Genomic DNA, 15,471 nt, shown 5'->3' on the forward strand with positions numbered 1-15,471 from the left:
TAGGACTGAGTGGACTTTCAGGCTCTAAAGTTTAACATTGTTTTATTTTTGAATGCAGATTTTTTTGTACGTAGTTCTACATTTGTAAGTTCAACTTCCATAATAAAGAGATTGCACTATAGTACTTGTATTGGGTGAATTGAAAAATACTATTTCTTTTGTTTTTATAGTACAAAAAATAAAATATAAAGTGAGCACTGTACACTTTGTAGTCTGTGTAATTGAAATCAATATATTTGAAAATGTAGAAAACATCCAAAAATATTTATATAAATGGTATTTAACAGTGCGATTAATCGTGCAATTTTTTAAATCACGCGATTAATTGCAATTAATTTTTTTAATTGTTTGACAGCTCTAGTGTAAACCACTTCATGAGGGCAAGCAGAGGCTTTAGCCTACAAAGGGCAGATATCAAAGCAACGTGTTGCCACTTCAGAAGCAGGGAGACAGTTTCTGAAATTTGCTTAGGAGTAGTATGGAGTTCAGTCCTTACATTTTGTAGAAGGGTTTGTTCCTTCCATGTGTGAGGAAATTAAATCCAACAGGGCGTGTATGTGTATGCTGTTACAAGAACGTATTCCTCAATTCTTGCCTTCCCAGGGTTTGTTCAAATGGGTTCTCTTGCCTGCTTTCCTCTCTCTATTTTCTGTAGACCAACCTCTTGAGTCCAGCAGGATGACTGAGGCAGGGTAGTGTCCCCTGAATGAATAGGACAAAGGTCTTTAGGTGCTGAGGAGCACACAAACTTGACCAAATTTATATTTCAGTTATCAGTGGCTTCTTGTATTTGTGCAAATCAGCATGTGGAAATCATAAGAGTGAGTGTGTCTGGAGGATAAAGACCTATCTAAAGAACTCTAATAACTGATAAATAATTCACTTTTGCTTTTTTGTTTTCAGTTCTTGATCAGGCTATAAACCTTTTGTTCAATATAAAATACCATTACATGTCTTTAATATCCTTATCTCTTCCTTCTTTACTTCTTTGTAGTAATTGTTTGCTGTATACAGATTGTGTTTCCCCTTTAGGGAGAATCTCATCAGTATCAACGAGCTTATTAGTGTGATGAAACAAATCCAGAAGTTTCCAGAGAACAAACTGAATAGGATTGCTGAGGCATTAGATGAAAACCAGGACGGCAAGATTGATATAAATGATGTTGCCAAGGTGAGTCTGCAGAGCAGTTTAATAAAATAAAACAGGTATTACACACTTACAGAACTGCTGAATTAGGCTACATTTTACAATTTTCACTTAATTTCATATTGTTTTCTTTGCCCAAATTTTTATTTTGATTTAGAATATCTGAATGATAGATCAGTCTTTTGTATTTGTGTTTTTAATACATACTACCACTGCTAAATTAATGGAGACTTTTTACCACTAGTTTGAGGGATGTATTCATGATTTCCCCCCATATCCAACATTCACCTCTTCATCCCTAAACCAAAAGGTTCTCTTTCCTAGTAAAAACCACATCTGTAGCTCTTACCCTCCCCTCCACAGATGAGTATGTAATCTGGGATGCCTTTTGGTGGAACTCCCCATCTGTCCTACTATCCAGCCAACTGGACAGCTTGTTTTTTTTTAATTAAAGCCTTATGCTAGATATTTATAAATTAACTGAGTTTATGCACAATGCTTTGGCATATGAAAATGCGGTTTAAAATTAGTATTTGAGGAAGCAATGGGGGGGGGCGTATTTGTTCCTTTCTCTTAAGAAAAGCGCTGTGGGTTTTTTAATGGCTACAAACAGTTAAGACTGGTATTAGCCAAAATTCTTCCCTCCTATATCTAGAATACTAAACCATACCAACATCTGAGAGAGATGCCTCATTGCGCTCTGCGTTCTTAATCCTAGAGCACACCAGGCCATCAGTCGTCCTGAGAAGGGAGCGGTTTGTTTCTGAAGCTCCTCTGCTGTTGAGCTACAGAATCTCTTCAGTTTTGAAGCTTTAATCCTGTGGAGTTTAGGAGTTGTGTAGCAACAGAATTGCAGAGACCCCAATAATACACACACACACACACACACACACACACACACACACACACACACACACACACACACACACACACACACACACACACACACACACACACACACACTTTCTTTTAGATGCGCATCATTCCTGCTTCCCGGTTAGTGCACTTTAGATATTCTGGGTTGCACTGTAAATACTGTCCATTTCCTCTCCTTCTAGCTGTCGTGTTCCATTTTCTTTTTTTTTCTCCCTTCCCACAGTTTTCCTGGCTCTCCCCTGCTGTTCTCCTTTTGTTACTTCAGTGACGTGGAAGCAGCTCTAGGGATGTACTGAAACCCATGTTAAACTTTTAGCTTGGTTCATTTGAAAGTCATTTTTCTGCTTTACACAAGTGATGACTTACAATAACAGTGAATACAGTAGGAGCAGACTGGAAAATACAATATTTGTCCTCCTGAATCACATTTTTTCCTCTTTAGTAAAAGTCCATTTCTTTTAGGCCTTTAATTTTTTTTTTTTAATTCCTTCACGGCGGCTCTGAGCTGTTATTGCATTGAGCTATATTTATCAAGTCAAATAAGACTAAAAGCCGAATCCTTTCCTGATGTAATTCTATTAACTTCAGAGACTTCAGTGGTTATACAAGAGATGAAGTTGTCCTTAAATCTCTGAACTAAAATCACCATTATGGAGTTTTATAGTATTTTATACAAGGATAACTAACTTTCTTCCTTTGTCTTCAAAAAGATTGAAAACCCTTTTAATTTTTTTTTAATTGAATTTGTTTTTTTGCTGTGCATTTGGTGTGCCCGGGCTTTAGGATCGTATGTTTATTAATAGTGTTTATCTGTGATAATACTGATTTTTTTTATGTCAAATTTTATTTTTAAAAAATCTACTAAAGAAAAACTACAGATCCTGGAATGAGCTATTTTTCTGTTGTTGTTTTTTAAAAAATCAAACTAGTGAGGGTTTTTAAAAATGCTATTGTCACATTATTTTCCTCATGCTTTCAGGTGATTAAAACTTTTAATTAGTAATTTATTTTAAAACCTAATATTCTTTTTAACTTGGTAATGCTCTTAACATCTTCCTCTTGAGTAAAATCAAAGTGTCTTAAAACACATTTGTGACCTATATGGTAGTATTTGAGACACCATTATTATTTGAGTCAGTTTGAGACAACTGTATTTTAGCTGTTGGTAAATGTTGATTTTTACAGTGGTGGCCACACTCAACTCCTGTAGGATACAACCTGTTTTTAAATGTTGGTAAAAGCACGTCCACATAAAGCAGAGGTGTCAAACTCATTTAGCAGACAAAAGCTGAATTTAATGTTCGGTCTGTGGGCCAGGGTATAAATTTAGGACTATGTACTATCTTCAGTCCATGGCAGATTTCCCACTTTCTTTCATTTGGAGGTTTTTCACTAAGATCAAGTGCAGAAAGTGATCTTTTTGTACTAATGAATATCGGGTCTGCTTTATCACTGCATTACAGGTTCACACCAGTGTGATTCCACTGGTTTAGAGCTAATAACACAATAGTAAATCAGGTCCTTAGTTATGAACATTTTGTATTATTTGCTTAGTACTTTTTTGTTGCATTGAGCATCATTCAGTGTGGGGGGGAGGAAATCTCAGCTTTAGAGAAACCAGTATTTCTGCCTTCCGTTTCTCTTCCTGCCCCTTCCTCCTGTTCTTCTATTTTAATTTCCTTTTCTCCAGCAACTTTCAGTTCCCACCTCCCTGTGTCCTTCATTTCCAGCCACTAAAATGAAGAGCAGTGAAATACTTCATGCTGATTTTAAATGTTGTCATTATTGGAATTTGAGCTAATATCTCAATGAGATAATGCTCGATGGAAGAGTTCAAACCTGAATCATCTTTTTAGGCTGCCTGCAGCATAAGGAAGACACCACTACATGAGTTTTACACTCAGTTCATGTTTGGAAGGCTTTCTTCACAATCAGGAAGGCCTACTAATATTTTAAAAAATGAAAATTCAGAATCTGAATGTCATGTGGCCCACCCACATAGTTATACAAAGCAGCCTAGATGTTTTACACCCCTGCTCAAAGGGTCAGATTCGCTCTAGGTTTATATAATGTAGAAAGGGCAATCAGTTGTAGCTTAAACACCTTGAGGGACAAGCTTTTGTGAATCTGGCCCTTAATGTTTGCATGCATGTCCATAGCAAAAAGAACTTGACGAGGACAGTTCATTAGGAACTGAGCTTAGATCTTCAGCCACTTTACATGAGTCATCAAAAAGCCACTGGATTTTAATAATTTTTAAAAATATTGCAAAACTGGATTATAGTATATGATCCCATGCAACCAACAGAATAACAGGGGGGAGGGATAGCTCAGTGGTTTGAGCACTCAAGGATTGTGAGTTTAATCCTTGAGGGGGCCACTTAAGGATCTGGGGCAAAATCAGTACTTGGTCCTGCTAGTGGAGGCAGGAGTCTGGACTCGATGACCTTTCAGGGTCCCTTCCAGTTCTATGACATAGGTATATCTCCATATATTAACTCTATTTTGCTTAGACCTATGAGAGATTAGATTTAGGGCAGGGGTCTCAAACACGCAGCCCGCGGGGTTCTTTCATGTGGCCCACCAAGTTCCCCGTGCCTCCACGCCTGCATGCCCCCCCGCCCCTCTGCCTACCCCATGGCGCCACGAACCCCGCGCCGCTTCCTGAAGCGGCTGGAACTATGGCCCTGCAGCCGGGGGCGGGGGGGGAGTAGAGGACTCCATGCTCTTGCTTCCAGGCACCTCCCCCGCAGCTCCCATTGGCCAGGAACGGGGAACCGCGGCCAATGGGAGCTTTGGGGGAGGTACCTGGAGGAGCAGCAATAGCACATGGCGCCGTTTCCCCCTCCCGGGTCTCCGGCTGCTTCCTGGAGCGGAGCGGGACCAGGGCAGGCAGGCAGGCACCCTGCACAGCTCCTGCACTCCCTGCCCTGAGCCTCCTGCTGCACCCCGACCCCCTCCTGCACCCCACACCCCAACTCCCTGCCCTGAGCCTCCTGCCGCACCCCGACCCCCTCCTGCACCCCACACCCCAACTCCCTGCCCTGAGCCCCCGCCGCACCTTGCACCCCACACCCCAACTCCCTGCCCTGAGCCCCCTGCCACACCCTGCACACCTCCTGCACTCCCTGCCCTGAGCCCCCTGCCACACCCTGCACCCTGACCCCCTGCCTCACCCCTCCTGCACCCCACACCCCAACTCCCTGCCCTGAGCCCCCTGCCGCACCCTGCACACGCCCTGCCCTGAGCCGCCTGCCGCACTCCTGCACCCTGAGGGGGCAGAGTTGGGGTGAGGACTTTGGGGAAGGGGTTGGAATGGGGGCAGGGAAGAGGCGGGGCAGGGGTGGGGCCTCATGGAAGGGGTGGAGTGGGGGCGGGGCCAGGGGCAGCAAGGGGTGGGTGTCAGTGATGTGTCCCTCAAGCCAATGCACTAGTCCTCATGCGGCCCTTGTGGTCATTTGAGTTTGAGACCTCTGATTTAGGGTGTCAGTATACTTTAACCTATGTGAAAATTAATGTTTTTGTGAATTTCCTTTTTTATATTCATGTAGGTGGTAGAATTAATTGACAAAGAAGACATTGATATCTCAACAAGTCAGGTTGCTGAGATTATAGCACTGCTTCAAAAAGAAGAGAAACTGGAAGAAAAAGAGAAGGCAAAAGAAAAGGTTGAGAAAGAAGCTGTGGAAATAAAGAATTAAACTTCAGAATCTGAAGTAAAGTCCAGTTTAACCAATACATCTTCCTGTGAGCTTCTGTGATGATGAAAAATGTTAACGCTTTGTCTGCTAAACGAGTTTGCTAGTGGCAAATCAAAGATATGTTTTGTGAAATATGGAATCATATAACTTCTATTATCTAGCAAGTGATTTTTACCATCATTCATGAAGATGAAAACAACATGATTCTTTAAGAGCGTGTTCTTTGCTGTGGAATCACGTATTTGCAGTCATCACTGTGGTGTAGAGAATCACTAAACTTGCTAGTTTCCAAAACATTAGCATAAATAGTGTATCTATCATGGAATAATGTGTGTGAATGTCATTTATTTCCTTGCATCATGTAAACATCTGATCAGCAACTGTTAAACAAGGTCCAACATTATTGTTCTGCTTTCTCCTTCTGCTTTTTGCATAGTTTGATATAAATTTTTCCTTTCATCAAAATATTTCATTTTCCCTTGACACACTACTGAAGGGGCTGTGGCATCAATAGTAAGTGTTTAGATTATTTAATTTTTCTGAGCTTCATATCCGCTAAACTGTTGCTTTGCTAATACAGAATGTGGCATACTCTGATCTCGTGTGTTTAAATCAACTGTTTTATCTGTTACTCTTTTATGAAGGGAAGATTCAGTGGAACTGAAACCTCCAATGAAGAATGATTTTTATGGGTGCCTTAAGCTTATTGTGATTGAAAAGTGGGAGTGGTTACTTCTAAGACAATTCTCATAATTCCATATGCGTTATTAAAGCGGTGGGGAAATAGGAACCTTTAACGTACTTTCAAAATGTGTTCTGACACATAAATGGGAGAGTGCATATTTAAATAGCTAAAGTAATTAGAAGGGAAAAATGTCAATGGTGATATTTTACATATATTTTTAAAACTTGCAGTTTAAAAAAAAGTGTTCATTCTTATCTACCTGAATCCTGTATACAACATAACAGGCATTTTTACCTCTTGATTTTTCATCTCAGGTATGAAATCACTAACCACGTGACAGTCAGAAAACATTACGTAAATCTGTTCATCTCATGGCCTTGCTTACTGCAGTGTTACCAAATATCTGGTATAAACAATGTTTTGAGTACATGGTTTGCTTTCTGGTTAACTGGTTCTTTTATTCAGTTTCTTCTCTAATTAAGTAATAAATTAAATATTAGCAATTAATGGATCTGGATTTACTACGCCATGTCTCTTTTATTTTTTTTTTAAACTGAAGATTTAAAACATAAATACTGACAATTTTAGTATATTTATTTATTTTCTAAGCAGTCTAAATTTCCCCTTGTTTCTTAAATTTCAGATTTCATTTGCCAAGGAATACTAATATTATGACTTTCACCAGTGTTCTTTTCATTTTGCATCCAGTAGTTCATAGTCTCAAATTTTTGTAATTATCAGATTAATGCGTGTTAAACGTGCTGCTGTAGAATGCTGTACATGGAAGAGAATGGAGTCTATACCTTTTTTGCTATAGTAAAAATTACGTACTGTCTCAAAAGTTTTGACTCCCAAACACATTTTAGTGTAATTCTTTGTTTTTTGTGTTAAATCTGAATTAGAATGACAAAAATGTTTATAGAGACATGGGACTGCTATGGCTACAATTACACTGTAAACCAAAATGTTTATAGAAACTCCTTCAAGTTAGTGGAACAAAATATAGTTTGGGCATTCTCATGGCTTGCATGGTGGACCATTATATTTATTGAATTGCTTCTTGTACATTTTGCTGTGGTAATGTACAGTTTGTTAGCTAATTTTAGAAGCAGAGTAAAAATGTTTAGTTCACAGCTATAGAACATTTTTCAGTTTGTAAACTATACAGTTGGTAAAGAAAGATGCTTACAATGGGTAATGTGACTGATCCTCCTGAGAAGCACTATAATTGCATCTTACTGAGTAAACTGTATTCCACCTGTGGACAGGTTGAAATTACAAAGTAATATGATCTTTGCGATTCTTTTACTGTATTTTTTAAATGGATGGGCATATCTGTTTTCTTGAAAGTAAGAGTAGGGTATAGATTCCAGCATGAAGTCAGTTTCAAGATGTGTATTTATAACTTGACTATAACCTTTAAGGCTAAAACTTGCCCAGTATTCCATACTGTGGGCTGTACTTATCAAGGCATTGAGGCACATTGTCCCTGCTAAGTTTGGTTGTGCCTTTTTTGTTTATTTGAAATATTAGGTAGAGTGAACGAGAAAGGAGATCTAAAGTAGGTGATGGACGTTTTTAAACAACATCCTTATTAAATTCATTCTGATACATTTATGGCTAAAAGTTTTTGTTCTTGGACTCACCTGAAAAATGTTATATTGAGATACTTGAATCAGTTAATTTAAAAGCATTGCTTTCAATAACCAGTGTTAGTTTTCCCCGTCATCTAAAGAGATTTAAATAAATCATGTATAAATCAGCAATAGCTAAATGTGTTAATTTATTTTGAAAAATATTGCAAATCCAAGATATGTGGCCTAGAATTCATAATGGCGAGCGTTATCTGCCATTTTATATAGTAAGTGGGCAAACCCATGACTCGCTAGACTTATTGTGTGCTCTGTGGGTCTCAAAAATATTTGGCAGGCTTCCGTTAATCACCAAGGGCCCCCTTCCTTGAGTAGTTTTATGGAAGCCTTTAAAACTACACAGGTTAATGGGCGTGGGGGTTTGGCAGGACTGGGCTTCAAATCAAGAGCTTTACTGCTTTTTATCTAGACCAAAAGAATAAATCAAAGTTAAAATACTTCAGGAGGGATTGATGGGTTTTCAGATGTACAGTAACTGGTCATAGAACTTACTCCTCTATGAACTATTTAATCAGTAGGTCTAAATATTTTGTTTAAATTTATTGAAAGGTTGTATAATATTTGAATGAGCTTATGAGTTACACAAGCTGATTCTTCAAAATTACAGTTGGGCAAGCAATAACATCGTCATCACATTGTTTCAAATTCAGGTAAAGATCTGATATATGTAATGTTTCCCCTAAATTGTTTATGAATCTTTATTTGGCTTACCAAAAAATTCAAGTTTGACAACAGAGTTACTGAACTAAAGCAAAGTAGTGTGTCCTTTACCTTCTGCCTATGACATAATTAGGTACTTTTGTAACTTAGTCGTATTTAATCAATTAAACAGTTTTTTCCAGCTCATGTTTTTTCAAATGCCCACTTTCACTCAGCTCTTCATCAGCAATCACATGCTGTTGTTTGTGCTGTATAAGTAAATCTGTCTGCCAGCTAGGTACCAGAAGGTTAATTTTATGGAGCACTTGTCATCTTTAAAAGATACGAATATTAACTGTTTTTCTGTTTGAGTGCCATATGCAACTTTTAGTGAAGGTAATGGGAGTTTTTCCATTGAGTTCAGTAGGAATTGGATCAGACCTGAAAAAGGCAGTTTTTTCTTTTTTTTTTTAAACCTCATTTGTTTTGATGTGTACATTACACCCTACCAAAAAGCTTTAAAGAAATTCATAAAGCTCTATAAACTTGAACTAATATCTTTAAAAAGGCTTTGAAATAATTTAAAAAAGCAAGATCTTAAATGCTAACAGGATACATGAATAACCTTCATTTACAGACCAGTGGTCTGAAAGCTTTTTGTTTCCGAAGACCTGAGTTTTTGAGATTCGTTGTTTTTCTTGTAAGAATAGATGACATCACTAATTCCTGAAGTGTGCAGGGAGCTGCATTCATGTAGGAGAAATACAGAACATTAAACTTGGGTCTTGGCATATAAATGCTTTTCAAATATCTTTGCTTAGAATGTATAGCTAGGGCCTCCGATCCTGCAAAGAGAAATGTGTGGGCAGACCCATGCCTCAGTACAGAGCTGTGTTGATTTCATTGGGGCTGTATGCAGGCATGGATCTCTTTTGCCTTAAATGGTAGGCTTTGTGAAAGGGACTGGCTCTTCTGATTTGTGCAGTTTGGAATACTGCATGTAATTTATATATATCTAAACATATGTGCTGCTAGTGACTTAAGCTTTTAGATATTTTAGTATGTATTTTTAAAGCATTTGTTTACTTTGAACTTGAGATTTATTTCAAATTATTCATTTTAAATAAGTCCCATATTTAATTCTACTTTTTGAGATTTGTTGTTGCAGTTTAAGGAGTTCAGCCCATGTTATAACACTGTCTAAAAGGTCACTTGCTATCTGTGCTCTAAACTTGCCACAGTACAATATAAAGTTTTTTTGGGGAAGTTTATTAAAATGTGTAATGTCTTCAGTTTTAATAAACTTGTAATATTTTTACACCAGAGATGTTGCTTCTTTTTATGAGACTTGGCTCTTATTTATTGCTGTTTAGATGAGTTACCAGCCACAGGTCTGATAAATGGCGAATCCAGGATTACAACTACAGGATGAAAGAGGGCAGATAAAGTACTAAGGTCTAAAATACTGGTTCTTAGAGTGCTTGCTCATGTCCATTCCATATTAGGTGTGCGCGCTCTGCGTGCACTGCTGCTGGAGATTTTTTTTTCCCCCAGTGGTATCCATAGGGCTGATTCTAGCACCCCCTGGAGGCCCATGCTCATGCACTGGTATAAGGGCCGGCGCTGGCCTACTCCCGTAACAGTTGCTGGAACAGTCTTCTCTCTTGCTTTAGCAAGTCCTCTCTACCAGTGGGTGTTTGGTTTTTGTTAGTTTGGTTTTTGTTGTTGTTTGTTGTTACATTGTTGTAAATAGTTAATTATAGCTGTTAGTCCCCTTAAGGGATGTTGTGCCCAAGACAGGGCATGCCCAGTCCCCAGGTTTCAAGCCATGTGCTACATGCACTAAACCCATGCCCATGAGTGATCCCCACTCCAGCTGTTTAAAAGTGCCTGGGGGAGTCTCATGTGAAAGATAAGTGCAGGGTCTGTCAGAGTTTCAGATCCCGCACTCAAAAAGACACGGGTATCAGGTTGAAAGCCCTGCTTGTGGAAGACCTGCTTACACCGGCCTCCGAGCTAAGTGGATTGGACTCTGCATTGAGCAGAGGGACCTTCTTGGCACTGATGTACATCTCTGGTACTGGGAACGTGGCACAAGAAGTGTGCCAAAAGAGGGCATGCCTCCATGACCGAAGGAGACCTGGGGAGTGAGATGCGACCTGTTTCAGGCCACTCGCCATCCACTTAAGGGTTTATGGTTGTGGAGGCTACACTGCCCATGGTACCCATTCCCACCAGGGACCTACCCCATACGCCTGGGACTAGCAGAGGCACGGCACATCTGAAGAACCTTCCATGCCGGAAGTCTTTCAGGCTGCCAGGGATCTAATGGCCCTACTGGTTCCTCCCACACCAAAGGACCGCCAGCCTGCCATTGGGGAGCCACCTAAGACAGTTGCATCATGGGGGAAGCCTGTGCTGGGCCCCCCACAGTGGTCCCCAGCCCATCACTGATCTAATTTCCCAGCAGGTCACTGGCATCAAGATGCTGGTCTCCGGCAGGCTGTCTCCAGTTGCCATTGCCTAGACGCCAGTTGCCCCAACAAAGGCGCCGATCGCCTGACCCCAGGCATTGGTCACCAGAGATCCGACGCCGGTCTCCGGCTAGTTGGCACTGGTCATCTGAGGTCCAGCGCTGGACACAGGAGTCCTGGCACCAGACACTAGTACCCCATAGTCGTTCACCAGTACTGAGGCCTCGCACTGCCTTGGTCTTTGTACGAGGGATCCTCGTCTGACTCCGAGAGGGAGTCAGCGCCCTCGCGGAAGAGGCGCCATCACCCAGCACACCAGGCCAACGTCGGTGCCGGTCCATTGGCCTCCAGGGCAGTGGCCAGTCCAGTGGCAGTACTGGAACCTGTGGGGGTTCCCGGCAGTACTGGGACAGTTTTCACACATTACATGTGTGGTGACCTCTGAGTGATGGGCTACAACCCTGTCCCAGGTGGTACCGGAATCAGACTCAGACTATGGTACGAAAACCCCCGCGGCAGCCACAGTTGAGAGGGCCCCAGGGGAGGCTGAGGACGTGGCCCCTTCCCCTCCATGTTTCCTGATGACCTTTGAGCCCACCAGGAGCTCCTCAAGAGGATGGCCACCAACCTGGACCTGGAAGGCAGAGGAGCTCAAAGAGTCAACAGACCCCATTTTTGATATTCTGGTGTCTACAACTCCTGCCAAGATGGTGCTGCCTATGCATCGGGGGTACTTAAACTGGTAAAGGTGCTTTGGCAGACTCCCTCATCTCTGCCCCCAACCTCTAAGAGGACAGAAAAGAAGTATTACGTGCCAGCAAAACGGTTTGAATACATGTACTCCCAGCCACTCACGGGCTCTCTGGTGGTTGCCATGGCCAACGAGAGAGATAGGCAGGGCCAGGCCAGGCCAGTGCTACCCCAAAGAATAAAGAGGCAAAGCGCTTAGACCTTTTCAGTAGACAGGTTTATTCTGTAAGCCTCCAACTCCCCATCGCGAACCAGCAGGTGCTGCTGGGCGATACGATTTTGGTGTTTAGGACTCCTTGGCCCAAGACGTGGCAGGAATTCTCAACCATCTTGGAGGAAGGAAAGATGGTGGCCAGAACCTCCCTCCAAGCTGCCTTAGATGCAGCGGACTCGGCAGCCAGGTTGATGGCATTGGCAGTCACTATGAGGCACGGTTCATGGCTGCAGTCTTCGGGGCTGTTGCAGGAGGTGCAGCAGCTGGAGCAGGACCTCCCATTAAAAGGGTCCTCACTGTTCTCAGACCAGACGGATGTAAAGCTGCATGGCCTTAAAGACTCCAGAGCTATGTTGCAGTCCTTGGGCCTCTGTACACCGGCAGCCTTGAGAAAACACCTCAGGCCTCAACGCCAGTTTCAGGAGAGCTGTGTTGCAATTGGCGCACCAGTGAATTCCTAGCCCACCTTCAAGGACACTGCTTGCAAGTCACCTAACCTGGAATGGACATGAGCAAGCACTCAAAAAACAACTATCCATCTTTCATTACTGTTTCTTTGAGATGTGTTGCTCATGTCCATTCCGTGACCCGCCCTTCTGCCCCACGGTCAGAGTTGACAGCAAGAAGGAACTGGAGGGGCGCAGGGCTGGCAGCACCCCTTTATACCGGCGCATGAGCGTGGGCCTCTAGAGGGTGCTAGAGCCGGTCCTACAGATTCTACTGGGAGGGGGAAATCTCCGGCAACAGTGCAGATGGCGCGCGCACACCTAACATGGAATGGACATGAGCAGCACGTCTTGAAGAACAACAGTTACAAAAGGTAAGTAACTGGTTTTTCCTTACTCATGCAAAAAAGTCCCATTGATTTTGAGGGGGACTAATTGCCTGAGTAAGGTGAGCAGGATTTAGCCATTCTTTCCTAGCTCCACTATTCAGTAGTTAAAAGCTAAATGTCTGTCACCAGACACTGATGACTTGACTGTCAAAAATTGTTCCAAGCTGAAATGAGTCTCCTTGGCAATGTTAGGTAGGCAGGAAGTATTTAAAAAAAAAAGCGTGAACAGAGAGCAGTAATATGAAATAGTGTGTGTAATCTCTTTAATACTATGAGTGTAATAATGATTTAGCATGGCAAACTTGTGAAGTCTACAGTATATCCAATAAATAACAGAATAAATGCTTTTTTGTATGAAAGAGCTGTTACGATTTATTGTCAATTTACCTACTCTTCTGGTAGTTTTGCAAACATTGAGGTGGGGGAGGGCAGTTAGGGCCCCAATTCAGAATGGTACTTAAGTACATCCTTAATTCTAAACATATTAGTAGCCTCATTCAAATCAGTGGGACTTCTTGTATTCCTCTTAACGTTTGTTATTTGTATTGAAGTAGCACATAGGACCTCCAGTAATGCACCAGGCCCCCATTCTGCTAGGCATCATTGAATACAACAAAGAGATGGACCCTGACCTAAAGATCTTACATTTTAAAAGTGCCTTGCTGAATGGGGGCCTAAGTGTCAAAGTATTGCCACAGATGACAGATAAAGGAGTCTCCAGACAGCAGATATGTATTTTGGTATTTTAAAACTAAGATGAGGTGGGTTAAAGATTAACTTTTATCTTTAATGAAACAGTTCTTGAGCCAAATTCTCAGTTACACCTTTGGCTTTTGTCATAACGTTTCATTTAATTATAGTTTAGTTTGTGGAGGAGGACTTAATTATAACAATGATATAATCCATCTGAAGAAGTGAGGTTCTTACCCACGAAAGCTTATGCTCCCAATACTTCTGTTAGTCTCAAAGGTGCCACAGGACCCTCTGTTGCTTTTTAATTATAACAATGATAGGTGTTTTTAATACCCTCAAAATACATTGACCTCTGGATCCATTAGTGTCTTTACTGAAAGATATGCACTCATCTGTAGGAAATACAACTTAAATGAGATAGTACTTTGTATTTAAAACAAATCACGTTTATAGATATAAGAGAAATGTAAAGTGTTTTCTGGATACACCTTAATGTAAGGAAAAACACAAAGGGATGTAATTGGCCTAATTTTTGTGTGTGCATTCTGTTAGCTCACTTGTGTATATAGTTGGAAGGTAATGCTGCTTCTGAAGTCTCCTGTTAGTTTTTATTGGAGGGGATTTTGTATATTGTGTGTTAATATACAATAGCGAAACACAAACTAGCTTCAGTAGTCAAAAGTAACTTTGTGAAGATCCCACTGCAATTTTACTTCAGGAAGTAAATTCCTTCTTTCATATAGTCACAATAAGACTGGGCCCAGCTTAACATTGACCAATGATTATGGAGTTCACATAGACAAAGTGCTGAAAACCCTCAAGGAACCAGGAGGCATTGACTGGAAAGGATTTAATAGTCCTTAAGTGATCTCAGATGGTGTCTCAAGTCTAATCCTACTGTGTAAGGCATGTTACTGAGAAGTCAAAGTGAAACAAGGACCTTATACATCTCTATTACTTAGTCAAATATATTTGGATGAGGGAGGGGAAGAGGTGGTGTTGTCCTCTCCAGGATATATCACCTGATTAAATGTGGAAACTTTAACATTTCAAAGTCTGAGCTAAACTGCAGGGAAAAGCAGCACAGACGTTCTCTGCCACAACTGGCTGCAATTACTCAGTTCTTATTTCGATATTGAAGTACCAGCAAAACATTTGAAAAGATTGTTCTCAAGGGTTGACTTAGCTCCTCACAGAAGGTCTTCTCAAATCAGAGATTTTGAGGGATGGTCCTGACTAAGCAACAATCTGAAAATCTGAGTAGTAAAAATTAGGACGTCTCTTTGAATGCTGCCACACTGGACTTAAGACAAAAAAGAAAAACCACACAGATTGTACCAACCTGAGCAAGCGACCTTACATCTTGAACTGCTGGGAGCATTTACTAAGACATAAGTCAACAATTCATGAAGGAGTTTGGTCAGCCAATATACATGAAGAGAAGTACTAAATGGATCTAAATCAGTTTTGCCTCTTCCCCACTCTTGCATAGCAGAAATCTTTTGTGCCAGCAGGAAGAGAGAAATCAATACTTGAAAACCACGGTGCATGTAAACTTTTACATGCTAATTAGTCACAGAAGAATTTTGACCTGTGAAGGATATTTAAACTTCAGAGAAATCTTTATATCCAGGCATACACAAAAATGAATGCAGAGTACACGTGGATTAGAAACCTACTACAAACATCCTCCTACTCCACTCAGAGTTTAGAAAAACATAAAAAACGGAGATCTCACACACACACACACACACACACACACGAGTTTGATATAAAGTGTATAGGAAGTGAAAACCAGGATTTCC

General features: G+C 41.0%; 1 protein-coding gene across 2 annotated transcripts in view; it reads left to right on the forward strand.

The window, feature by feature from the left end:
• The window catches only part of LETM1 (leucine zipper and EF-hand containing transmembrane protein 1), a 65,193-nt gene extending 55,175 nt beyond the window's left edge, over positions 1–10,018 (forward strand). The window contains exons 13-14 of one of the 2 annotated variants that reach the window (XM_026648079.1): positions 1,015–1,171; positions 5,575–10,018. In XM_026648079.1, the coding sequence (XP_026503864.1) occupies positions 1,015–1,171; positions 5,575–5,724 (307 nt within the window). In that variant the 3' untranslated portion in view covers positions 5,725–10,018. The remainder of the gene's footprint in view (positions 1–1,014; positions 1,172–5,574) is intronic. The other variant, XM_026648080.1, reaches the window with a different exon arrangement.
• Positions 10,019–15,471: the final 5,453 nt, after the last annotated feature.

This window comes from Terrapene carolina, unplaced genomic scaffold (genome assembly GCF_002925995.2).
Source record: "Terrapene carolina triunguis isolate 2854851 unplaced genomic scaffold, T_m_triunguis-2.0 Scaffold66, whole genome shotgun sequence".
In the NCBI taxonomy this organism is placed as follows: domain Eukaryota; kingdom Metazoa; phylum Chordata; order Testudines; family Emydidae; genus Terrapene; species Terrapene triunguis.